The 21,169-nt window shown below is 56.5% G+C and overlaps 1 protein-coding gene across 1 annotated transcript in view; it reads left to right on the top strand.

Annotated features, from left to right (window-relative positions):
• P2RX3 (purinergic receptor P2X 3) overlaps positions 1 to 21,169 on the top strand; it is a 30,597-nt gene extending 9,428 nt beyond the window's left edge. The window contains exons 7-12 of the mRNA XM_055422773.2: positions 599 to 740; positions 1,450 to 1,586; positions 18,672 to 18,765; positions 19,003 to 19,068; positions 19,569 to 19,646; positions 20,036 to 21,169. Coding sequence (XP_055278748.1) covers positions 599 to 740; positions 1,450 to 1,586; positions 18,672 to 18,765; positions 19,003 to 19,068; positions 19,569 to 19,646; positions 20,036 to 20,149 — 631 coding nt within the window. The 3' untranslated portion in view covers positions 20,150 to 21,169. The remainder of the gene's footprint in view (positions 1 to 598; positions 741 to 1,449; positions 1,587 to 18,671; positions 18,766 to 19,002; positions 19,069 to 19,568; positions 19,647 to 20,035) is intronic.

Raw genomic sequence — 21,169 nt, forward strand, 5'->3', positions numbered from 1 at the left:
TCCCCTTCTCCTCCTGCCCTCAATCTTTCCCAGCATCAGGGTCTTTTCCAATGAGTCAGCGCTTCACATCAGGGGGCCAAAGGATTGAGTCCTAGCTCCTTCCTGAAGCCAAGAAGCATCGCAGCCAACCCCCACCCCCACCCCCGGAAGGGGGACACCCCTTCTTCCCCGGATCCCCAGGGGGAGACCTCCCCAGGTGGACTCTGGGACCAGTTTCTCTGCCAGCTTCATGCGCTGGGGCTGAGGACCCACATGGGGGCTTTGCTGGGCAGTGGGGGTGGGGGCGGGGACAGTGGACCCTGGGCCTGGAACCCTACCTCCGGAGGCAGGGTCCTCTCCTCCCCGCCTCAGGCCCACGTGTGGGTGGGTGTCCCTTTCCCCTTGGGGCAGCCCCCCTCCGGTGGTGCCCCGTTCAGCCCCTCCTGGGTGGGTGTCCACGTGCAGAACCAACAGAGGAGCCAGGATAAGGCCGCCCACCCTCACATAGGAGGGTGCTGGTGCGGGCCATCGAAAGGCGCAGGGGCGGGGGTAGGGGGCGAGCATCCAGAGGGCGGGGCCCGGAGGGAAGTCCAGGCGTCAACCCACCTCCACTCCCCAGGGGGAACCTCCTCCCCGACCTGACGGCCGCAGACGTGAAGACCTGCCGCTTCCACCCCGACAGGGCCCCCTTCTGCCCCATCCTGCGGGTGGGCGACGTGGTCAAGTTCGCGGGACAGGATTTTGCCAAGCTGGCCCAAACTGTGAGGAGTGAGCCGTTCTTGCCTTGGGGGACCAGGGGGCCCTTTGGCCGGTGGAGGGGGTTCTGGGGGCCGGGGAGGAGCTGCAGTGTGGTCACGCCCCGGGTGGGGGCACCCCAGACCTGTGCCCGCCCTGTGCCTACAGTGCTCTTGCCCACCCCCAGCCCTCTCCCCTGCTCCTGTCTTCACGCTCCACATGGAGGCAGAGGCCGCCCATCTCCCAGGAGCGCCCACACCATGGGAAGATAGATCAGTGGTCACTTCCCTGCTTTGGAACTAAGGGACTAAAGATAACCAGAAATTAAAAAATAAAAAACAGGGACATCCCTGGTGGTCCGGCAGTTCAGAGCCCGCCTTGCAATGCTGGGGACAGCAGGTCAATCCCTGCCCCAGGAACTCAGATCCCACCTGCTGTGGGGCAGTGAGGGCCACATGCCACAACTAAAGGGCAGGCCTCGACAAGAGCCAGTGCCACAGGGGTAAAAAAGATACCGAAAACAGGAATCAGAGAGGCTCAGGGGCTGTGACCCTCAGCTACAGCCCTTCTTTACTGAGCGATGCGTGTCAAAGCCCTCTTCTTTCTCCCGACCTCTGCCCTCCACCTGGGGAGTGGCAGGAAATCCCCTGTCCACTTGTCACGACCCCCCACCCCACCCCACCGGGACCCACCCCGCTCCATTGGAGGGCTCAGTCTGCACCCTTGTCCATCCAGGGCGGAGTCCTGGGCATTAAGATCGGCTGGGTGTGCGACCTGGACAAGGCCTGGGACCAGTGCATCCCCAGATACTCCTTCACCCGGCTGGATGGCGTTTCCGAGAAGAGCAGTGTCTCCCCGGGCTACAATTTCAGGTAACCCCCCCGTTCCCCGGGACTTTGCGAGAAGGAGGTGGGCACCCTGACATGTCAGGCCACAGTGCACCCCAGAAAGAGAAGGCTCCACGGCCCCCCCTCAGATTTCGACTCAAAATCAGGGAGGACTTTCCAGCCGTCAGCCACTCAGAGACCCCAGACCACCCTCCGAGCTCACCATCACGGGCAGGGACCCCGTGGAGGGGTCACGCTCCCAGCTGGCAGTTAGGCCCCAAGACCAGGGCCTCCTGAAACATTCCGTTCCGTGATTCTGAACGCATTCTGAGCTCCTCTGGCTCTGAAGCTGCGGGTCGTCCCATTTGTCTCCTGCACCAGAATTTTCTGAGGTTTCTTGCTTCACTAGGCAAGGGTATCGTCTTCTCAAAAGGTGGAAATTTTGTGTCTCTGTCCATAACCAAGAGATTTCATCGAGTGACAAGTACTGATTACACTATTACTGTTAGCTCTTCAGTGACTTTCCAAACAAGAACTCAGTCTTTAAATATCATCTCATTTACATTCCCAATGGCTTTGAGACATAAGGGATCCCTCTCCCCTTTTGAAGAAAGGGAGAGAAAAGAACTTGGGGCGAACTATTGGTAACCAGCTGAAAGTCCTCGAAAAACCCTTGACCTTCCATCCCCGTTTCCTTATCAATGAACCTTACTATCTTGAGGAGCTGATCAATGTGTGGAAGACTTCAGCTCTCTGGGGAGGGGTTTTCCCTTAATTTTTTAAGGTCCTAAAGTTTCTGGCAGGGCCCTGGTTAAGTACACGGTGTTATATACTGTAAACAGGCTAAATTAGGTAAATAGGCAGGAATCAGGGGAAAAAAACATGATTAAGAATGTATTTCAATTATATATATATTATATATATTATATGGTACTGTCCAACATAATGGCATCCATAAGCAAAAAAAAAAAGTCATTTTACCTCTTTTAATTTTTGTTTGTAGTTTTAAAAATATAGTTATCCACTCCATTATGGACAGAGGAGCCTGGCAGGCTACAGTCCATGGGGTCGCAAAAAGTTGGACATGACTTAGAGACTTAACAACCACAAGCTTTACAATTAATAGTTTAAAATATGTGTGTATTCTCTGGAAAGAAAAATTTTTTTTAATTGAAAGTTCCTTTATAATCAACTCTAAACTTAAAAAAAAAAAACCATAGGAAACAACACATAATTTAAAGTAGGTTAAAAATACAGTTTGGCTCCCTGGCAGAAACTGTCATGTTTATCCAGTCAGTACATCACACTGAAATCAATACAAAGAATATTTGTATGGCAGCTTAAAATAGTAACATATTAATAAAAATTCTTGCAATCTAAAATGCAAATCTTCATCTTCATAACCTCCCTCTGGCCACTGGGAATTCTTCAGCCCTCCAGCTAACTCATCTGGCAGGAGAGCTTATGAAGAACAGAGCTAGGAGGAAGACGCCGACTCTCGGTTTCACACAGCTTTAGGAGAAAGTCTTTCATTCACAGACTGGTTTGCAGTTCTCATCTCCAGGTGGTCGTGGTGGGCTCACCCACACATACGCTGCACCCCTGCCCTCTCACCCTGGGCACAGCAGGATGTGAGTTAGACCTGGTTCTAAATAAGTGCAGTGAAAGTCGCTCAGTCGTGTCCGACTCTTTGCGACCCCATGGACTATACAGTCCGTGGAATTCTCCAGGTCAGAATACTGGAATAGGTAGCCTTTCCCTTCTCCAGGGAGGGGATCGTCCCAACCCAGAGGTCGCCCCCAGGTCTCCCAATTTCAGGCAGATTCTTTACCAGCTGAGCCACAAGGGAAGACTAGTCCTAAATAAGCCTGGGTTAAATGTGAGGAGACAGCTCAGAGGGTCTTTAAGTACCCTGTGAGCATAATCCCTGGGGTCCTAAGGGAAACTAAGATGTGGGGGTCCCAGATAGACCCTCCCACCAAAGACCTCCAGGCTAGAGTGTTGTTTTCGTTTAGTCACTCAGTCGTGATCAACTCTTTGCGACCCCATGGACTGCAGCACACTAGGCTTCCCTGTCCATCACCAACTCCCGGAGTTCACTCAAACTCATATCCATTGAGTTGGTCATGTCATCCAACCATCTCACCCTCTGTCGTCCCCTTCTCCTCCCACCTTCCATCTTTCCCAGCATCAGGGTCTTTTTCCAGTGAGTCAGTTCTTTGTATCAGGTGGCCAAAGTATTGGAGTTTCAGCTTCAACATCAGTCCTTCCAATGAATATTTAGGACTGATCTCCTTTAGGATGGACTGGTTGGATCTCCTTGCAGTCCAAGGGACTCTCAAGAGTCTTCTCCAACACCACAGTTCGAAAGCATCAATTCTTCATTGCTCAGCCTTCTTTATGGCCCAACTCTCACATCCATACATGACTACTGGAAAAACCATAGCTTTGATGATGTGGACCTTTGTCAGCCAATCAATGTCTCTGCCTTTTAACACACTGTCTAGGTTTGTCATAGCTTTTCTACCAAGAAATATAAGCATCTTTTAATTTCACGGTTGCAGTCACTGTCCCGGGGGATTTTGGCTCAAATGTGAAGAGGCAAAGGTGCTCTATTTGACCCTTTGGGTTTAAGAGTTTCTAGAGAGCCCAAGGGGTAAGGGCACAGAGGGCATCTCTGTGGCCCTGGCTCTGGCCCCTCAGAGCACTCCCCCAATCTACTCCCCCACTGGGGGAGCCAGCCACTGCCCTCATGTTGCCGCAAACTGCAGGCACCACATGAACACCCAATGCTAAGCTGAGATCACCTGCTGGGGAGGCTCCTGGCCACCAATCCAAAACCTCGGCGCAGAGAACAAGGCTTACGGCCAGGCTCATTCAGCTCGGCTGCGGTGCAGATCCTGTATGTCTGCTCTGTAGAGTCTCACGAGGCCCCTTGCCAGTGTGTGAAGCGTCCCATGTGCGTTTGCTCAAAGTTCCTCAGCCCCAGACCAGAGGAGCTTCCCTCCCCGCACCTCACAGATGAGAAAGCAGAGGCTTGCGAGTGAAATACTTCTCTCGAGGTCACAGAGCCAGTAAGCGTGGGTTCCTGGATGCAAACCTGTTTTCTTGGCTGCTTTCCACCCCAACCAGGAAGGTTAGACATGTTCACCTTTAGCTCGGTCAGTGTAGTTAATACGTTCATCCCCACTTTAAAGACAAGGAATCTGAGGCCCAGGGAGGCTGAAAGACTAGTCGCTGCTGCTGGAGGCACCATTCCTAGGCCAGTCTTTTGTCTCCCAAACAAATTCATCTGCTTCTTCAGGCTAGATTTTTTTTTTTTTTTTTCCCAACGTCCTGCTGTTGCCGTTTGCTCTGGAGGGAATGGAATCATTCAGCCAAGATTCAGCCTTCTTTTAATCTGCAAACTCAGACGTTCAGAGGCAGCTAGAGACTCGAGTTTCCATCCCTAATTACTTCTGCAGCTCCTTTCCAAATGCCAGCCCCCACCCCAAGGATCTGAGGATCTTTGCCTGCAGAAGTCAGAGACTTAGAGAATTTATAGCTGTCGAAGGCACCTCGACTAACGCGGCCATTTAACAGACAAGGCAGTAGGCCCTGCGAAGCGGGAGGTGATGAGGCCAAGGTCACAGGTGCATGTTAGAGGAGGCTTAGAGGTCATTTGCTCTCAGTCCCTCTGGCAGTCTCTGCAATGAGGCCCCAGACAGGGTCTGTCCGTCACTGACGGCTCCAGTCATTGGAAAGGTGACCTCGTATTGAGCTAAAACGCGTCTCCCTTCCACTCCCACCCAAAGCACCTGGTGCCGTCCATCTAAATAATCTTTCTTTGTGTGATCTCCTGGAGGTTCCCATCTGTCCCTACCTGAAACTGAGTGGAAAGATTTTATTTTTACCCCCAGGCCTCTTCTGCGTGGTGTAAGGCTCCAAAGGCCATTTTAACTTAGTGTTTTCATGCGGCTTCTTTCCAACTACCTTGAGAACGTGCAGTGGGTGGGTTCGTCCACATCATCCCAGACAGAGCACAGCATTTCTGAAAATAGGAAGTGGCATGACTTCCCTGGAGGTCGAGGTTAAGACTCCCCGCTGCCGATGAGGCAGGTGTGGGTCTGATCCCTGGCTGGGAACTAAGGGCCCACGGACCGTGCAGCATGGCCAGAGGACTTTTTTTAATTATTAGTAAAAAAATTTAAGAAATAAGAACTGGCGAAAGTCACCAGTTCCAGGGTGCGCAAGGTGACAGCCACCCCAGCAGAAGGGCTTCTGTGTCGGGTGCCCCCACAGCTCCGCGGGGCAGAATTTTAACCAGAGAACTGACTGCATCCCTCAGAGGGCTGGGGCAGGCAGCGTTGTAGGGGCACTGAGTGTCCTTCTGAACGGGTGTGTGCGTGCGTTTGGGGATGAATGCGTGTGAGTGTGCGCCAGTTGTGCGAGTCGGTGAGGCTGAGAGTGTGTCAGGGAACACGTGTGAATCCATGTGAGTGGCTCGGCAGAGACAGTACAAAGACGAATTGAAAATACTGTATCAGCCAGGGTCCCAGCAGGAAACAGATGGCACTTGCCAACTGGGTAACTGGAGGAGAGTTGAATAAAGGGACTGTTTCAAAGCGGAGAGGACAGTGCAGCGTCCACAGAGGGCAGTAATAGGACGCTGGTGACGGTCCAGGTCTGAAGGGACAGGGCAGGAAGCAGTTCCCAGCCCCGGGACACAGAGCAGCAAGCAAGAGAAGCAAAGGCCTGGGCAGCCCAGGGCGGGGCCAGGCAGGGAGGAGCACGGTCGGGCAGGGAGGAGCAGGATCAGTAGAGACACCCAGCACAAGCCTGACAGCTTTCCTCTGTGAGGTCACAGCTCTGCCCTACCTCCTGGAGGCCTCTGAGCCTTCCACACACCTATGAAAACCTTGATTGCCCCAGAAAAATGCACGTATTCACACGTGTGAGCAATTTGGCAGGCGATTTCTTTTTGTACAGGATCCTCGATTTCTACAAATAAGGTGAAGTCCACTCTCTGAATAGTAAATCCAAGTCAGAGTACTGACAGGGAAGCACCCTCCCCTCCCCCAGTCCTACTCCTTTTATGGGAAGTTAACCTCTTGGGCAGTTTGGCCATCTTTTTTTTTTTTTTCTCTCTCTGCATTTATATTCATACAGCATAGAATTCCAGGGCTTTGAAGACCTTGAAAAGCTTATCCCTGGACCTCAGATTTGGAGCCCCTAGAGTTAAGTTGGAAGAGCCCTCTCAGACCTCTTTTTGATAGGATTTACAGCTCATCATCTGCCTCTCACCCCAAGGAAGGCTCAGGAAGATTCTGAGACTTGCCCAAGGTTACACGGCCCGGTGAAGAGGACGTGAGTCCTCAAACCCAGGGACCTCATCTGTGGCCACCCAGCAGCTGTCAGGGATATAGTCCCCCACCCCCACCCTGATTGCCGGAATGACAGAATCAGAACCATGCATTTAGCATCATCGCATATCTTGTTCCTCCCCTGAGAGCTCCCAAGACAGCTTTGCTATACTAAAAGGCAACGCAGTCTTGGATTTCCTGAGTCTGGGACAGAAAACACTCGTTCAGCTGCGAGATGTTCCTCGTGTGGTAGGTGTTTCTAGCGATCGTTTGCTGTTGGAAGTGTCCCCACCGCAGCTTTCATGAAACTCTGAAATCTGGCGTGTGTTCCGCTTCCATGTTGCGACGTGCGACTCAGCGAGCTCTCAGGCCAATTGACAGAGACAGAATCGAACGGCACCCTTGGCTTTGATCGCGCTTTCTGCAATCTGGATTTTTTCTCCTTCCAAAAGCTGTAGAAAGTGTGATAAAACCAGTCATTTCCATCATTTCTGAAGAAACACGTGCAGGTCCTCTCGGCTCGGCTGCACGGGTTGGAATTCTCTCTCCTCCGATTTCGTCTCTGCTTCCTTTAGCTTACGGTGAGAGGCGAGGCAATCAGAGCGGTCCTGAATTCATTCAGCCCTTTGTCACTCCCGCAGGATGGGTAGAGGTTGCTGGCTAACACTCCTGGGCACTGACTCGTGAGCCTGGGACTTGGCAAGCGCTCTTTGTGGATCACCCCATCGACTCTGAGGAGGTTGGAGTTTATAACTGGAAATCTGAGGCTCAGAGCTTGCATCTATCTGCCCCCAGACTACACAGCAAATAGTGCTTGAGCTGGAATCCGAACCCTGGCGGGCTGACCCCCGAGCTCGTGTTCGCAGCCCCAAGTATGCTGGCAGGACTGGTATGGTCACCCCCATTTTACAGATGAGGAAACTGAGGCCAAAAACAGATCGCTCCCGGGGCAGACAGCCGGTAACTTGGCTCTCTGATGTATCCTCCAGCTCTATGTCCGTTGACCTTTCCCTGCCTTGTTGAAGATAAATTAATAGTAGTATTTTTTTAAAAAAGATCCCACACACCATATTTTAAATGTCTGCCTATGCGGTCGATTAGGTTCCTAGAACGTGAGTCAATCAATGTAACCTGGGACCCTTCTCCCAGGGGAGGAGTCCCTGCCTGCTGGAAGGATGTTGCCTCAGCCGCATGCAAGGAGTCTGCCAGGAGATATTTTCCCTTCAGTATAAAAAATCAACTGTAAAAGTGTATTTCGGCTGGCAAAATTACTTCCCACCAGGCAGAAGCTTTGCTGAGAGTGCCACCTCCCTCCCTCAGACAGCGGATTCCAGGCCCAGGTTTTCCCTCGCAGGTTCAACCGGATCCGGCACGTTTGTTGCTGTTTTTCCTGCTGTTGTAACAGTTACATGTCCCTGCCTTGGGAAGGAGTTCCCACCACCCCTTGGGAGATGGATCGTTTCTAAACAGATGTCTGGGAGCGTCCAAGGGATCTGTACGTGGTGGTAAAAAACACTTCTCCATTCAGTTCAGAGGCTGCAAATACCAGCTCAGCGTGGGAAAGCGCCACTCAGGCTTGAAGTGAAAGGAAGTGAATGAAAGTCGCTCAGTCGTGTCCAACTTTGTGACCCCGTGGACTATCCAGTCCATGGAATTCTCCAGGCCAGATCACTGGAGTGGGGAGCCTTTCCCTTCTCCAGGGGATCTTCCCAACACAGGGATCGAACCCAGGTCTCCCGCATTGCAGGCGGATTCTTTACCCGCTGAGCCCCAAGGGAAGCCGCTCGGGGCTGGAGCTGTTGAAAGGTGAGCTGGGCAGCTCCCACCAGTGGGAGCTGGTGGCGGCCCTTCCAGGCTAAGGCGGGAAGGGCTTTGAGGCTTTCTCTTAACCTCCAGTTATAATGTGCTGGGCTTTGTGGCTGTCCCGGAGAGAGCAGGACCGGTTCCTAGCATCAGGGATTTTTTTTTTTAACTTTTAAAAAAATTATTTATTTTAAATTGAAGGATAATTGCTTTACAGTATTAGGTTGGTTTCTGCCAAACATCAGCATGAACCAGCCACAAGTATACATACGTCCCCTCCCTCTTGAACCCCCCTCCCGCCTCCCGCCCCATCCAGCCCCTCTAGGGTGTCACAGAGCCCCGGGTTGAGATAAATTATCTGTCTGTTATTCTTGGCCGCACTGGTTCTTTGCTGCGGTGAGTGGGCCCCTTGCTGCGGTGGTCTCACGGGCTCCAGGGCAGGTGGGCTCAGTGGTCGAGGAAAACAGGCTTACTGCCCTGGGCTTGTGTGATCCTCCCAGACCAGGGATCAAATCCACGTCCCCTGTGTGGGCAGGACAACTCCCGACCATGGGACCCCCGGGTCCAATCAAGAAATCTTTAATCTAGTAGAGATGATAGACCTGCACTCAAATAACGAGAATGTTTATACACACACAAAAAAAATCTGGTGCTGGGGCGAGCCAAGAATAGCAAAGACAAGGTAGAGGAGAAGCAGAAGGAAGGTTCAGGTGGGGGTTCGGGCCTTGCCGCAAAAACTCAGTGTGATTTCTTGGCAAGCCCTCGTTCCCTCTGTGGGCCTCAGTTTCCCCGTCTGTAAAATGGGCTGGATACAGGTGACCGTCTCTAAGCCCGATTCAGTGCCTGTGGGCCTCTGGGGAAAGGCTTTGGAGACTCAGGCTGCTGAAGCATGCGCTCTTTATTTATAGACCTGTGATGTGGACCCCCCCCTCCCCGCAACCCGAGAATGACGTTCCCACACTGCCCTCCAGCAGCACCTCTGACAAGTGATTTATTACGGTAATTGACGCTTGCAACTTACTCATTCTTTGTTGCTGCTGGAGGCAAGAGGAAGCATGTGTGTGTGCACGCGTGCACACACACACACACACACATGCACGCGTGCACGCACACACACACACACAAGCTTCTCAGTACTGTCAGGCCTCAGAAGTGTTTGATTCAGTCCTGTGCTGAGGGCATGCTATCTGGCCATAGCACAGGTGTCTCTGCGAGGGGCCTGGCCAGAAAGCCGGCTCAGCTGGGGTCTGTGAAGGAGCATAAACCCCCCCAGTCAGGTCAGAGGATGGAGCCGGGGTCCCAGCAGGGGCCACAGCCGCACAGCGACCCAGCTCCAGGCGGGACCCAGTGAAGCCAGGCAGCAGCGGGTGGAACTGACACCCCACCTTCTGCTTCCTACCCACTGGTCCCTGGCCGGTGCCTCCCACCCACCAGTCCCCCAGTGGAAACCAGGGAGGAGTTGGGGGCAGGAAGGCAGTCCGTGGAGGTCGGAGACCAGAGACTCGGTGCTGGGGGGCTTCCCTGGAGGTCCAGGGATTAAGACTCCGAGCTCCCAGCGCAGCGGGTGTGGGTTCAATCCCTGGTCAGGGAACTAAGATCCCTCCCGCCTCACGGTGCAGTCATGACAGCACAGAGAGAGGCTGGGTGTTGGGACAGGTGACCCTTCAAACAGCTGGGCTCCAGGGGCCCCTGTACCCAGAGGCCCAGCCCTGCCAGTCGGCACCCCACTCCCAGGCTTCCCCCTGCTTCCCAGCTCAGCACGGGCAGGTGTCTGGGGTCTCTTCTCTCCCCGATAGTCCTGGCATCACGTCAGAGCCGCACTGTGCTTTCCTCCACGGCCACGGTGTTTTCGCAGGCACCAGCTGAACGAGCTGCCAGCCTGCTCCGAGACTGCAGCCAACGCTCCCTTCAAAGCCTCTTCTCGCAGGGAAGCAGCAGGGGGTGGGCAGGGAGCTGTGGATTCCAGAGGTGCCGTGCGGATCCCAGCTGTGGCCCCTTGCTGTATTTCCATGGCGCATCTGGGGAAACTGAGACCCAAGCCCTAAGCCCCAGGTTTTGTAGCTCATCCAAGTGGCAGACCCGGAGTCCCAGTCCAGGACAGTCTCATTCCAGGGCCCCTAAGCCACCAGCTGCTCCATGGAGCTGCTGTTGTGAGAGGCCTCGATGAAATGATGAGTGTGGAAGCTGCCGGCCTAGTGCTTAGCGGGAGAAAGTGCTGCACATATATTATTGCCCTGCACTGTTCCCACCAATAGCATCTACTTCCCCACCCAGCCAGCTGTCAGATCTAACTGTTTCTGCTGGGGAGAGAGCCTTTGTCCCTGCCTTGTCCTAGCTCCACCTGACGAATGGGGAGAAACGCAGATGCCCCAGTCCGTAGGAGGAAACTAGGAGGCCAGCCTTGCGAAGCTCCACTGTGAGATGTCAGGAAACTCAGAAATCCATTTGCTCCTCCAGCAAGCATTTACCCGACTCCTTGCTGAACTGGGAAGGCCCTTGGGCAAAGAGAGATGGGGAGATCCGGCTTGTAGTCAATAGTCCCCAGTTACTGTTGTAGAAACTACTTCTGTGTTATCTGGCCGCGGTGGGGCCTTGCTGCACACGCGGAATCTTCGTTGCAGCCATGGGCTCTCTAGTTGTGATGTACAGGCCCAGGAGCTGCAATGTGGGCTTAGTTGCTCTGACCAGAGATCAGACCCCCGTCCCCTGTATTGCAAACTGGCTTCTTACCCCCTGGACCACCAGGCAAGTCCCGATAGTCCTAATTATTAGCTACAGTCTGGGGTGGCAGGTACTGGAGTGGAGGCCTGGATCCCAGCAGAGACAGGAAAGGTGGCCCAAAGGGGTGTTACAGCTTCAGCGCTGCACTCGTAAGCCAGCGTGTGTGCGTGCTAAGTCGCTTCTGTCGTGTTGGACTCTTTGTGACCGCATGGATTTGTAGCCACCAGGCTCCTCTGTCCCTGGGATTCTCCAGGCAAGAATACGAGAGTGGATTGCCATGTCCTTCTCCAGGGCATCGTCCCGACCCAGGGATCAAACCTGCATCTCTTAGGTCTCCTGCATTGGCAGGCAGGTTTTTTACCACTAGTGCCACCTGGGAAGCCAGGGAAGCCAGCACGCTGGGAAAAAACAAAATCCAGAGCACTGATTTGTAGTGCTTGCCAATTTCCGGGGTGTAAATACTCCACCTTGGTCAATTTCTAGCCAAAGCATGTAGCCCCTGACCTCAGCAGTGGGACGAGAGACACAGGTGGGCTCCCGGGGCAAGTTGCACCAACCAGGGCTGCTTCCAGTCTCTGCTCCACCCACCAGGTCGCTGAGCTTTTCAGGATGCAGCATCCTTGCCCTCAAGAGGGCCTGCAGACCCCTCAACCAGGAAAGCTGCTCCAGCTCCAGCCATTCTTACTTTTCAGCCCCCGACGCTTCAAGTCTCAGTGTCCACGTTGCTTTCACACGACGCCTTCCTTGACCCGCCAGCCTCCACGCCGTGTGCTCTTGCATCCAGTCTTACCTGAGTATGGGTCTGCGCGGTTCATTCTTATTTCCCTTCCTCACCTGAGAGCGGAGCTTGCCAGTGGATCAACGGTGCCTAGCACCACACCTGGCACGAAGCAGGGTGCCCTGAAGAGCTGTGGGGAGTAGAAGTGGCAGCCCGTGAAGCTGGGCCCCGCGGGACGAATAGGAGTCTGCGCAGTGGGGAAAGGGAGGAGAAGGGGCATCGGGGCAGAGGCACAGAAGTCAGTGTCCACGGAGCGTGTTCGGGGGGTCCAGAAAGCAGGCAGCGTGGTGTGCAGGCGGTGAGGGGGCCTCTGAGGGTGAGGCTGGGACCGCAGACCTGGGGCTGGGCATTCCAGGCCTGTCCTCACTGACCCCTTTTCCTAGTCAAGAAGACAGGAGCCAGAGAGGCAGGAATCAGAGGATTTGGGGAAAATCAGGGCTCAGCCATAGGGTGGGGCTTCCTGGGTGGCACTAGTGGTAAAGAATCTGCCTGCCAAGGCAGGAGACATGAGAGACGCAGGTTTGATCCCTGGGTCGGGAAGATTCCCCTGGAGGAGGGCATGGCAATCCACTCCAGTATCCTTGCCTGGAGGATCCCACAGACAGGAGCCTGGCGGGCTGCAGTCCGTGGGCTCGCAGAGTCGGACGCGACTGAAGTGACTCGGCCTGCACGCAGGTGTGGGGTAGCTCAGCCCTTCCGTTTACTTCTCCGTTTATTTATCTGTTGGCCGCATCACATGGCTTGTGGGGTCTTCATTCCCAACCAGGGGTCAAACCCCAGGCCCATGGCAATGAAAGCACCGAGTCTGAACCACTGGACCACCAGGGAATCCCACGCCCTTCTCCTTTTTCAGGGAGGTGGCTGGAGTCCTTCTCTGGACGCTTCGTGGCTCACCTATGCTCTTTTAAAATGTTTATTTTACTCATTATTTGCTCATTCAGCCACTCCGGGTCTGAGTTGTGGCGTGTGGGATCCTAAGTTGCGGCATGTGAGCTCTTCGTTTCGGCACGCGGGACCTAGTTCTCCCTGACCAGGGATTGGATCCGGGCCCCCCGCATCGGGGGCACGAAATCTTAGCCACTGGAGCACCAGGGAAGTCCCCTAGACCCTGTGGTTTCACTTTGCTTCGTTCTCGGAGTGACGAAGGAAATGGACGAGGCTTGAGCAGTCACGCTGTCCATCTGGGCACCATCCCATCACCATCCTGCCCGCAGCTCTTTGTACTCTCACTTACCGACCAAAGCAAAAAGCTCAGAGAGGTTGAGTGACTTGCCCAGGGTCAAAAAGCTGGTTAACGACAGCCGTGGAACCACACGTCAATCTCCTAGACTTCCTAAGAAGGTTTGTTCCTGGCAATGTGGTGTCCTTGGAATCTGCCCTCTCTGTCATCTTGGGCGACTCCCCAGTTTTAGCTCATTCTTTATTCTTCCACAAATGCTTCTTCCCTCCGAGCCTCAGTTTTCTGAGCTGTGATGTGATGGTGGTGGTTTAGTTGCTAAGTCGTGACCGACTTTTGCAACTTCGTGGACTGTAGCCCGCCAAGCTCCTCTGTCCATGGGATTTTCCAGGCAAGAATACTGGAGCGGGGTGCCGTTTCCTTCTCCAGGGAGCCTTCCCGAAGGAGGAACCGAACCTGGGTCTCCTGCACTGCAGGCAGAGTCTTTCCCAGTGACTGAGCTATGAGGGAGTAGTTTGTAGTAGTCAGGGTAAGTACTGCTAGCTGCTGTAACAAATAGGCCCTGCAGCTCAGTGGCTCAGCAGAGGCTTACGCCAAGCTCGAGGCGCCGTGCCCTGGGGGTCAGGGTGGGTGGAGAGCTGTGTGCAGTCCTCTGGGGGTCCTGCCACCCTGGGGTCAGCCCCCTCTGGGGCCTGAGTTCTCCCCTGGCTCCTGAGCACCCGGCGTGAAGCTGGGAAGGATGAGGAAAGCACACAGCTCTCACACACCCAGCCCAGCGGTAACAGCCCTCACTTCCCTTCACAGTCTGTTGACAAGAATTGGTCCTGGGGGCCCAGGTAACAGCGAGGGGGCTGGGAAACCCGGTCCAGCCAGTGCCAAGACAGAAGATAACCTGACCCTGGTGCGCAGGGAGCCTGTCTCTGCCGCAGGGTGGGGCCAGATTCCGTGATCCCCCCCCAACTGCAGCCACACCGAGTGCAGAAGTCAGGCCGCCTGGGCCGCTCCCGCGTCTGCAGCCGGGCCTCCCCCTCACCCCCCGCTGAAAGCCGTTCCTCCTCGCGCCCTCCCGGGAGGAGAACCGGTCCCTGCCAAGCTTCCTCCGAGGGTGTGTGGGCGGCGAGATAATGATCTGAGCGTGCTCATTGCCTCTTGGAAGGCAGGTGCTGGAGGGGAGCCAAGTCGGCTTTGGTTCTCCTCTCCGTTCCCTTCACACTCCTTCCCAAGATAAATTTAGCCAGCCCTGCTCCGAGCGGCGCTACCCAGGATACCGCTTTTCTGTTCTCCAACCCCGTATCGGAGCGTTTCCCACGGCTGCGGCCTGAGCCCGGGGTGCAGAGCTCAGCAGCGCCGTCCCAGTCTCGGCCCTGCGCCTCTGTGACCCGCTGCCCGCCCACCCCGTCCCCAGTCTTCAGCTGCCACATATTTCAGACAAGGGCCCTGAGCGCTCCAGTGACGTGAGACAGAACGCAGCGCACAGAAGGGCTTTCAGATCCGGCGCTGTGTCCTTCACAAAGAAAGAAAGAACAAAAGAAGAATTACGGCCACTTAGCGCTTCCGTCTACGGGGTCACACAGAGTCGGACACGACTGAAGTGACTTAGCAGCAGCAGCAGCGCACAGAGGCAGGATGGCTCTGGTTGAAAGCACAGATTGAGGAGTTCTCAGCATGCATCGGAATTCCAGTGCAGGCAAGCGACCTTGTCAACTGTCTGTCCATCTGCAAAATGGGCTAGCACTGTCTTCTTCTTGAGATTTCCTGAGAAGCTCAAGAGACGTGCGTGTTTTTCTGCTGCTCTGTAAATGGAGATGGAGATGGAAACGGTTCACACGTTGCCTTGGGCCAGCCTGAGAAAGCCACAGCAAGGACTTTCGGGAGCCTTCTGCCCACACCAGACCCTTCTGCAAACTTCCTGAACTCTCCCGCGAGGCCTGCTGGCAGAATTCGGTTCTGGGGCCTCTTCATCTTTACAGAAATGATTTCCTTTCTGGTGTTCGTCCTGTTCTCTTACAGCTGGTACGGTTCGAGTTTGGTGCTTTGTGTCTTGCTCCGTGAAGCTCTCTGCCACATCCCCCCAGACCATGCTGACCGTACTTTTCTTTTGCATATTTCTTTACCTTACGGCACCAGGTCTCAGTGGTGGCATGCAGGATACAGTTCCCTGTCCAACGATGGAGCCCCAGGCCCCCTGCACTGGGAGCACAGACTCATAGCCTCAGGACCACCAGGGAGGTTCCGACACTTACCATACTTCTGAGGATGAGGTAGCTGCTGCCGTATCTCCTTGTCCTCCAAGTCATTTTTTTTTCCTTTTCGGCCACAATGCACACTTCACAGGATCTTAGTTCCCTGACCAGGGATTGAACCTGGGTCCCAGCAGTGAAAGCACCAAGTCCTAACCACTGGCCAGCCAGGGAACTCCCCCACCAAGGCTTTGCCCTTGGGGTTGAGTGGCTGGCCTTCTCACAGCCTCCTTCCCAGGCCTGGGTTCGCTCTTTCTCTGAGTCTCACTGTCAGGAGGACCCTTCTGCCTTCCCAGCCTTTCCCTCCAGCTGCTGAGCCCCTGCACAAAACACATGCCCGGGCCAGCCTCCCCAGAGACTATTTTCTCCCCGAACCTTTTCCAGCCTTTCTAAGGCCTCCATCAGCAAGCAGGTGCTTCCCTCGGGCACAGGCAGAAACCGAAGGTGGGTCCCCTCCTCCCACACTCCATCCTGACCCAGATGAAGCTCTCCAGGCCCGAGCTTCCTGCCAGTAAAGTGGGGAAGGGGAGGGCCAGAGTCCTGGGAGGGAACAGTCAGGGGTCTCAAAAGGGGTGACTGCACGGAGGCACTCTTTGCAGAGGTGGGCAGGCCTCCCTGTGGGCTCTGGGCCTCAGGCGGGAGGCCAGCCTGGTTAGAGGCCCCAGAGAGGAGCCGGGAGACAAAACGCACCCTGCCTGTCTTCCCTTCACCCTCTGGCCACCCGCAGGTGCCTCCCACTGGCTGGACCAGCCTGTCCCAAGGGCAGGGGGCTGGGCGGGAGTGGTCTCTGCAGAGAAGGGCAGAGAGGACTTCCGACACCGAGGTCAGGAGCACGCCCGCCTCGGAGGGTGGGCTCGGGGTCGCCTCAGAGGCCTCAGCAGCCCCCCCGTGTTATAGACGCCGGAAGTGAAACCCCAGGGGCTGAGTCCCAGGAAACAGCCCACACCTGCAGCTGTGGTGGTGGAGCACGGATTTAAGCTCATTTCTGCCTGACCCCGGAGTTCCCAGGGCTGACCAGTGAGCGCTGCCTGTGTCCCTCAGTCGTGTCTGACTCTTTGCGATCACACGGACTGTGGCCTGCCAGGCTCCTCTGTCCATGGAATTTCCCAGGCAAGAACACTGGAGAGGGTTGCTAGCTGTTCCTCCAGGGGATCTCCCCGACCCAGGGACTAAGCTCAAGTCTCCTGCACTGGCAGGCAGATTCTTTACCGACGAGCCACGTGGGAAGCTAGCCAGCCAGCGGCGACAGAGCCGACATTTACGATTCAAGGTGGCTCGTCCCCCCGACAAGTGACCTTCTCCCCTCGCCGTGATCCTTCTGTTATTTACCCCTTTGGACTCAGGGCTTCATTCTCCCCGCTGGACAGTTTGGAAGGCAAACATCCCTGGGAGGGGCATCATGTCAGTTCCTGGACACTTCCAGGGAGTGAGTTTCTCAGCTGTCTTCTGTTCTGGGAGAGGCCCTGGACAGGCCTGGGAGCCTCTGGGGAGTGGAAATGCTGAAAGGGAAGCCCCCGAGAAAAAGACCAGTGTGGACCCGAGACAGTTGCAGAGCTCTGCATGTCCCTTCTCAGTCATCCCCTCACTGAATCCTCATCCTCTTCCTGGGATGCTGACATTGGGAACCTGTGTCACCGCTTTGGGGTAGTAGCCAAAAAGATTACCTCTTGGCTAGGGTTCGTTTCCCAGGCGGTGCTAGTGGTAAAGAACCCACTTGCCAATGCAGGAGACATAGGAGACGCAGGTTCAATCCCTGGGTCGGGAAAATCCCCTGGAGAAGGAAATGGCAGCCCACTCCAGTATCCTTGCCTGGGAAATCCCATGGACAGAGGAGCCTGGCTAGCTACAGTCCATGGGGTCGCAAAGAGTCAGACACAACTGGGCACATACATGCGCACACAGAGTTAGTTTCACCCGTAACGGGCACAGCCACGAAGAGGGAAACGCACTGGTTTTAGAAGCTGAAAGACAAATGCAACTCAAGTCCTTGCCGACTGTGAGACAGCAGGTAGGCGCCTTCACCACCACAGGCGTCCCCAGACAGGATGACACCCACCTCACTGTGTTCAGTGAGAATGAAACGCGATCACTCTGATCAATCATCCCGGCACACGGCAGAGAAAGCTCAGAGAGTGAGTTCTTGAACTGGGTGGGGAGAGTGGGGCAAATCCAGCACTAGGTCTCGGCCAGCTGAGTCACCCTGGACCAGTCTTTTAACCCCTAGAGCCTTGTCTGAAAAGTAGGGCAGTCACACCCTTATCCCACTGGCTTGTGAGATGCAGTGTCCGAAAGCATTTATTATTATCATCATCTCAGCCACGCCTCGTGTCATGAGGGATCCTAGTTCCCTGACCAGGGTTCAAACCTGCCTCCCCTGTATTGGAAGCACAAAGTACCAACCAGTGGACCGCCAGGGAAGTTCCTAAAAGCACTTGTTAAAGCCGCCCTACAAAGCAGGGAAGTCCGTGTGTTTAGGAGTCCGTGTATTCCTTCACAGCGTCGGCACCAGGGAGCCTCTCCAGGTGCTTACTTTGTTCCAGACCCTGTTCTCAGCCCCTGACACGTGTGACTTCATTGTTTTCATGGCAGCAGTTAGGAGCAGGACTTCTGTGTTATGCTCACTCAAAGATGAAGGAATCGACTCTCAGAGAGGTTAAGTGACTGTCCCAAGTTGGGCGGCTGGCAAGTGGCAGGCGCAGGCTTTGAATCCGAGCAGGCCGAGACGTCCACGGCAAGGGGCACACCGGCCTGGGAGAAGACTCCCAGAGAAAGAGGGCCGCGGAAGCCTGGAGTCCAGCGGGGCTCACACTGTCCTAACGTCAGACTCACTTAGAGGAAGGCAGCCCCCCGGGACCTAGCCCTGCGCTGCTGTTTCTCTGGGTTCAGGGCCGGGCCTGGAAATCTGCCTCCTTAACTAACCCTCCAGGTGACCACACGGGGAGGACCGCGGCGGGAGTCCCGCCCCACCGTCAGGCAGGGCAGGGCTGCAGGGCTCCAGGGGACCCTGCGGGTTCAAGCAGGAGAGGCAGGAGCCCACAGCGGGCCTGCGCCTTCCCCTCTGGCCTCCAGGTTCGCCAAGTACTACAAGATGGACAACGGCAGCGAGTACCGCACCCTGCTGAAGGCTTTCGGCATCCGCTTCGACGTCCTGGTGTACGGCGACGTGAGTTCCGGGCCGGGGCGGGGCGAGATCCGGGCCGCGAGGGGCGCCGTCGGGGGCGGGTCCTGCGGCTGACCCGCCCCGAGACCCTCAGGGTCGCGCTTCCGCAGCGGGGTGGCGGTGGGGGCGCCCTCTGGTCCCCGAGAAGCCTCCGGCTCCGCGGCCGCCCTGGCTGCGAGTCCACGTCTAGCCCCAGGCCTCACCCGGCCCTGCGCGCTCACCTGCGTCTTTGTGCACCAGGCTGGCAAGTTCAATATCATCCCCACCATCATCAGCTCCGTGGCGGCCTTCACCTCGGTGGGAGTGGTGAGTGCCGGCCCTCCAGGCTCGGTCACGCCCGGGGCGGGGCGGGGGTGCAGGCCAGCCTGGGGGTGGGGGGCCCTCTTCTGCATGGAGCCATCCCCTCCGCGCGGGGCCAGCGTCTGCTGTCCTGACACCCACGTGGCCAGCGCCCCCCCAGTTACCAAGTCCGAGTGCCCATCGCCGTGAAGGTGGCGGGGTTTGGGGTGGTTGGGGGAGACCCCAGGGTTCCCAGAGCCGAGAGCCGAGCAGGCGCAGAGCCCTGATCCCCGGGGTCGGGCTCACGCCCCCCGCCCCCCGCATTCCCTCGGTTTCTCCCGGCGCATTTCAGGGTGGGCCCACCCCCCGGGGCTGCGGAGGTGGACCCCAGAGACAGAGCAGAGCCCTCGGGCGTTTTCCTAAAGGAAGGTCAGCCGGGCAGCTCGGGAGGGCGGCGCTGCCCCCGCCCCAGCTTCCCCCCACCCCGCCCCGGCCGCAGCGCTCAGGGCCGCCCGCTGTTCCTCCAGGGCACCGTGCTCTGCGACATCATCCTGCTGAACTTCCTCAAGGGGGCCGACCAGTACAAGGCCAGGAAGTTCGAGGAGGTGAGTGGTGGAGGCGGGTGTCCGCGACAGAGAGGGACCGGGGCAGGAAGGGAGCTGGACCCTGGACTGTCCGGGGTCCACGAAGCGGAGTTCACTGGGCCTCAGCGCACGTCGGGTGTCCGGGCCGACCTTGGCCGAGCGCGGGGCATGGGCATCGCTCTCAGCATCCCCACCCACTCGTCGTCCCTCGTGGGTGGGCAGACCCTGCTGTGGCTTGCCTCGGGGTTCGCTTTGCCCTTGAGCTGCATGGGAAGAATCTTGGGGTCACACCCATCTGCCCTCGCTCCCCGCGGACCCGGCCGTGAGCCCCGACGGCTGAGTCCGCCACAGGCCACAGGAGGACCCCGCCCGGGGTCGGAGCCCACTCACCCCTGCCCTTCTGCCTGCAGGTGAGCGAGACCACGCTGAGGGCCCCCGCCTCTGCCCACCCCGGGGACACCAGCGACCAGACCACGGAGGAGAAGCAGTCCACGGACTCCGGCGCCTACTCTATCGGTCACTAGGGCCTCTCCCGCAGGCCGCACGCTCAGCCTGGGGCGCCCAGCCTCCTGACGGGAGACCCCGCACGGCGCGGTGGGGACGGGCCGGGGAGCGGCTCTCATTTCTGCTGCTCACCCACAGGGGCCACCGCCAAGGCCTGCGTCTGGCCACCCCGCCACCCTGCAGATGGGTCCTGCTCCCACGGAGACCCCCGACTCACCTGCACCCCCTGCCTCACCCTGCTCTGCTTCCCCGGAACCCGGGGTGGTGGTACCTGGCCATCCCCCTTCCGAAGAGTAAGAGATAAAAATAGGAATAACCATGGGCCACAGGAGCCCACCAAGTGCCAGGCACCTTCACACATGTTAGCTCATTTACCCCTTAGAATAGTCCTGCAAGGTAGATATTAGGTTCCCTTTTCTGAAAATAAATGGAGGCTCAGAGAGGCTGAGTCGTTTGCCCCCGGACACACAGCCAGGAAGCAAGAGAGCTGGGATTTGGACCCGGGTCTGACTCACTCCATCACCCCCACCCCACCAGGAGACAGGGCACACCTGGAGTCGTCTGCCCTTCCGCTTCAGCCTCCCTGACCTTGACCACGATCCATTTCAGCTTCCCCACGAGTGCAGCCCTTGCAGTCCCCAAGAACTCAGGCAGGGCCCCTGTCAGACGGGGGTGCAGGGTCCCTTTCTCTGACTTGGGTGGATCCCAGACGCAGAAGGAAACAGGAGACGTAACCGTCGGTGAATTTTTCCTTCCCTCACCTCAAGCCGGAGAAGGGAACCTTCTCGTTTTCTCTGGGACCCCCACAGGGTCATACACATCCAGGCCCCTCACTCGGGAGCCCAGCTAGGCACCCACTCCCCTGCCCGGGGCAGGGTGGGCTTCCCCACCTGCTGCCCTATTCCAGGAAGTCAGCGAGTCTTCTCCATTACATGGAGGAAAAGGTTGGGTGAGACCCGGCAACCTGTGAGCAGCCGGTCAGCGGGCCTATCTCCGCGGGGCCCGAACGAGGTGGTTAGCCTTCTGACGTCAGAAACTAA

This window comes from Moschus berezovskii, chromosome 14 (assembly GCF_049115385.1).
Source record: "Moschus berezovskii isolate FMDL1 chromosome 14, NW_MosBer_1.0, whole genome shotgun sequence".
Classification (NCBI taxonomy): Eukaryota; Metazoa; Chordata; class Mammalia; order Artiodactyla; family Moschidae; genus Moschus; species Moschus berezovskii.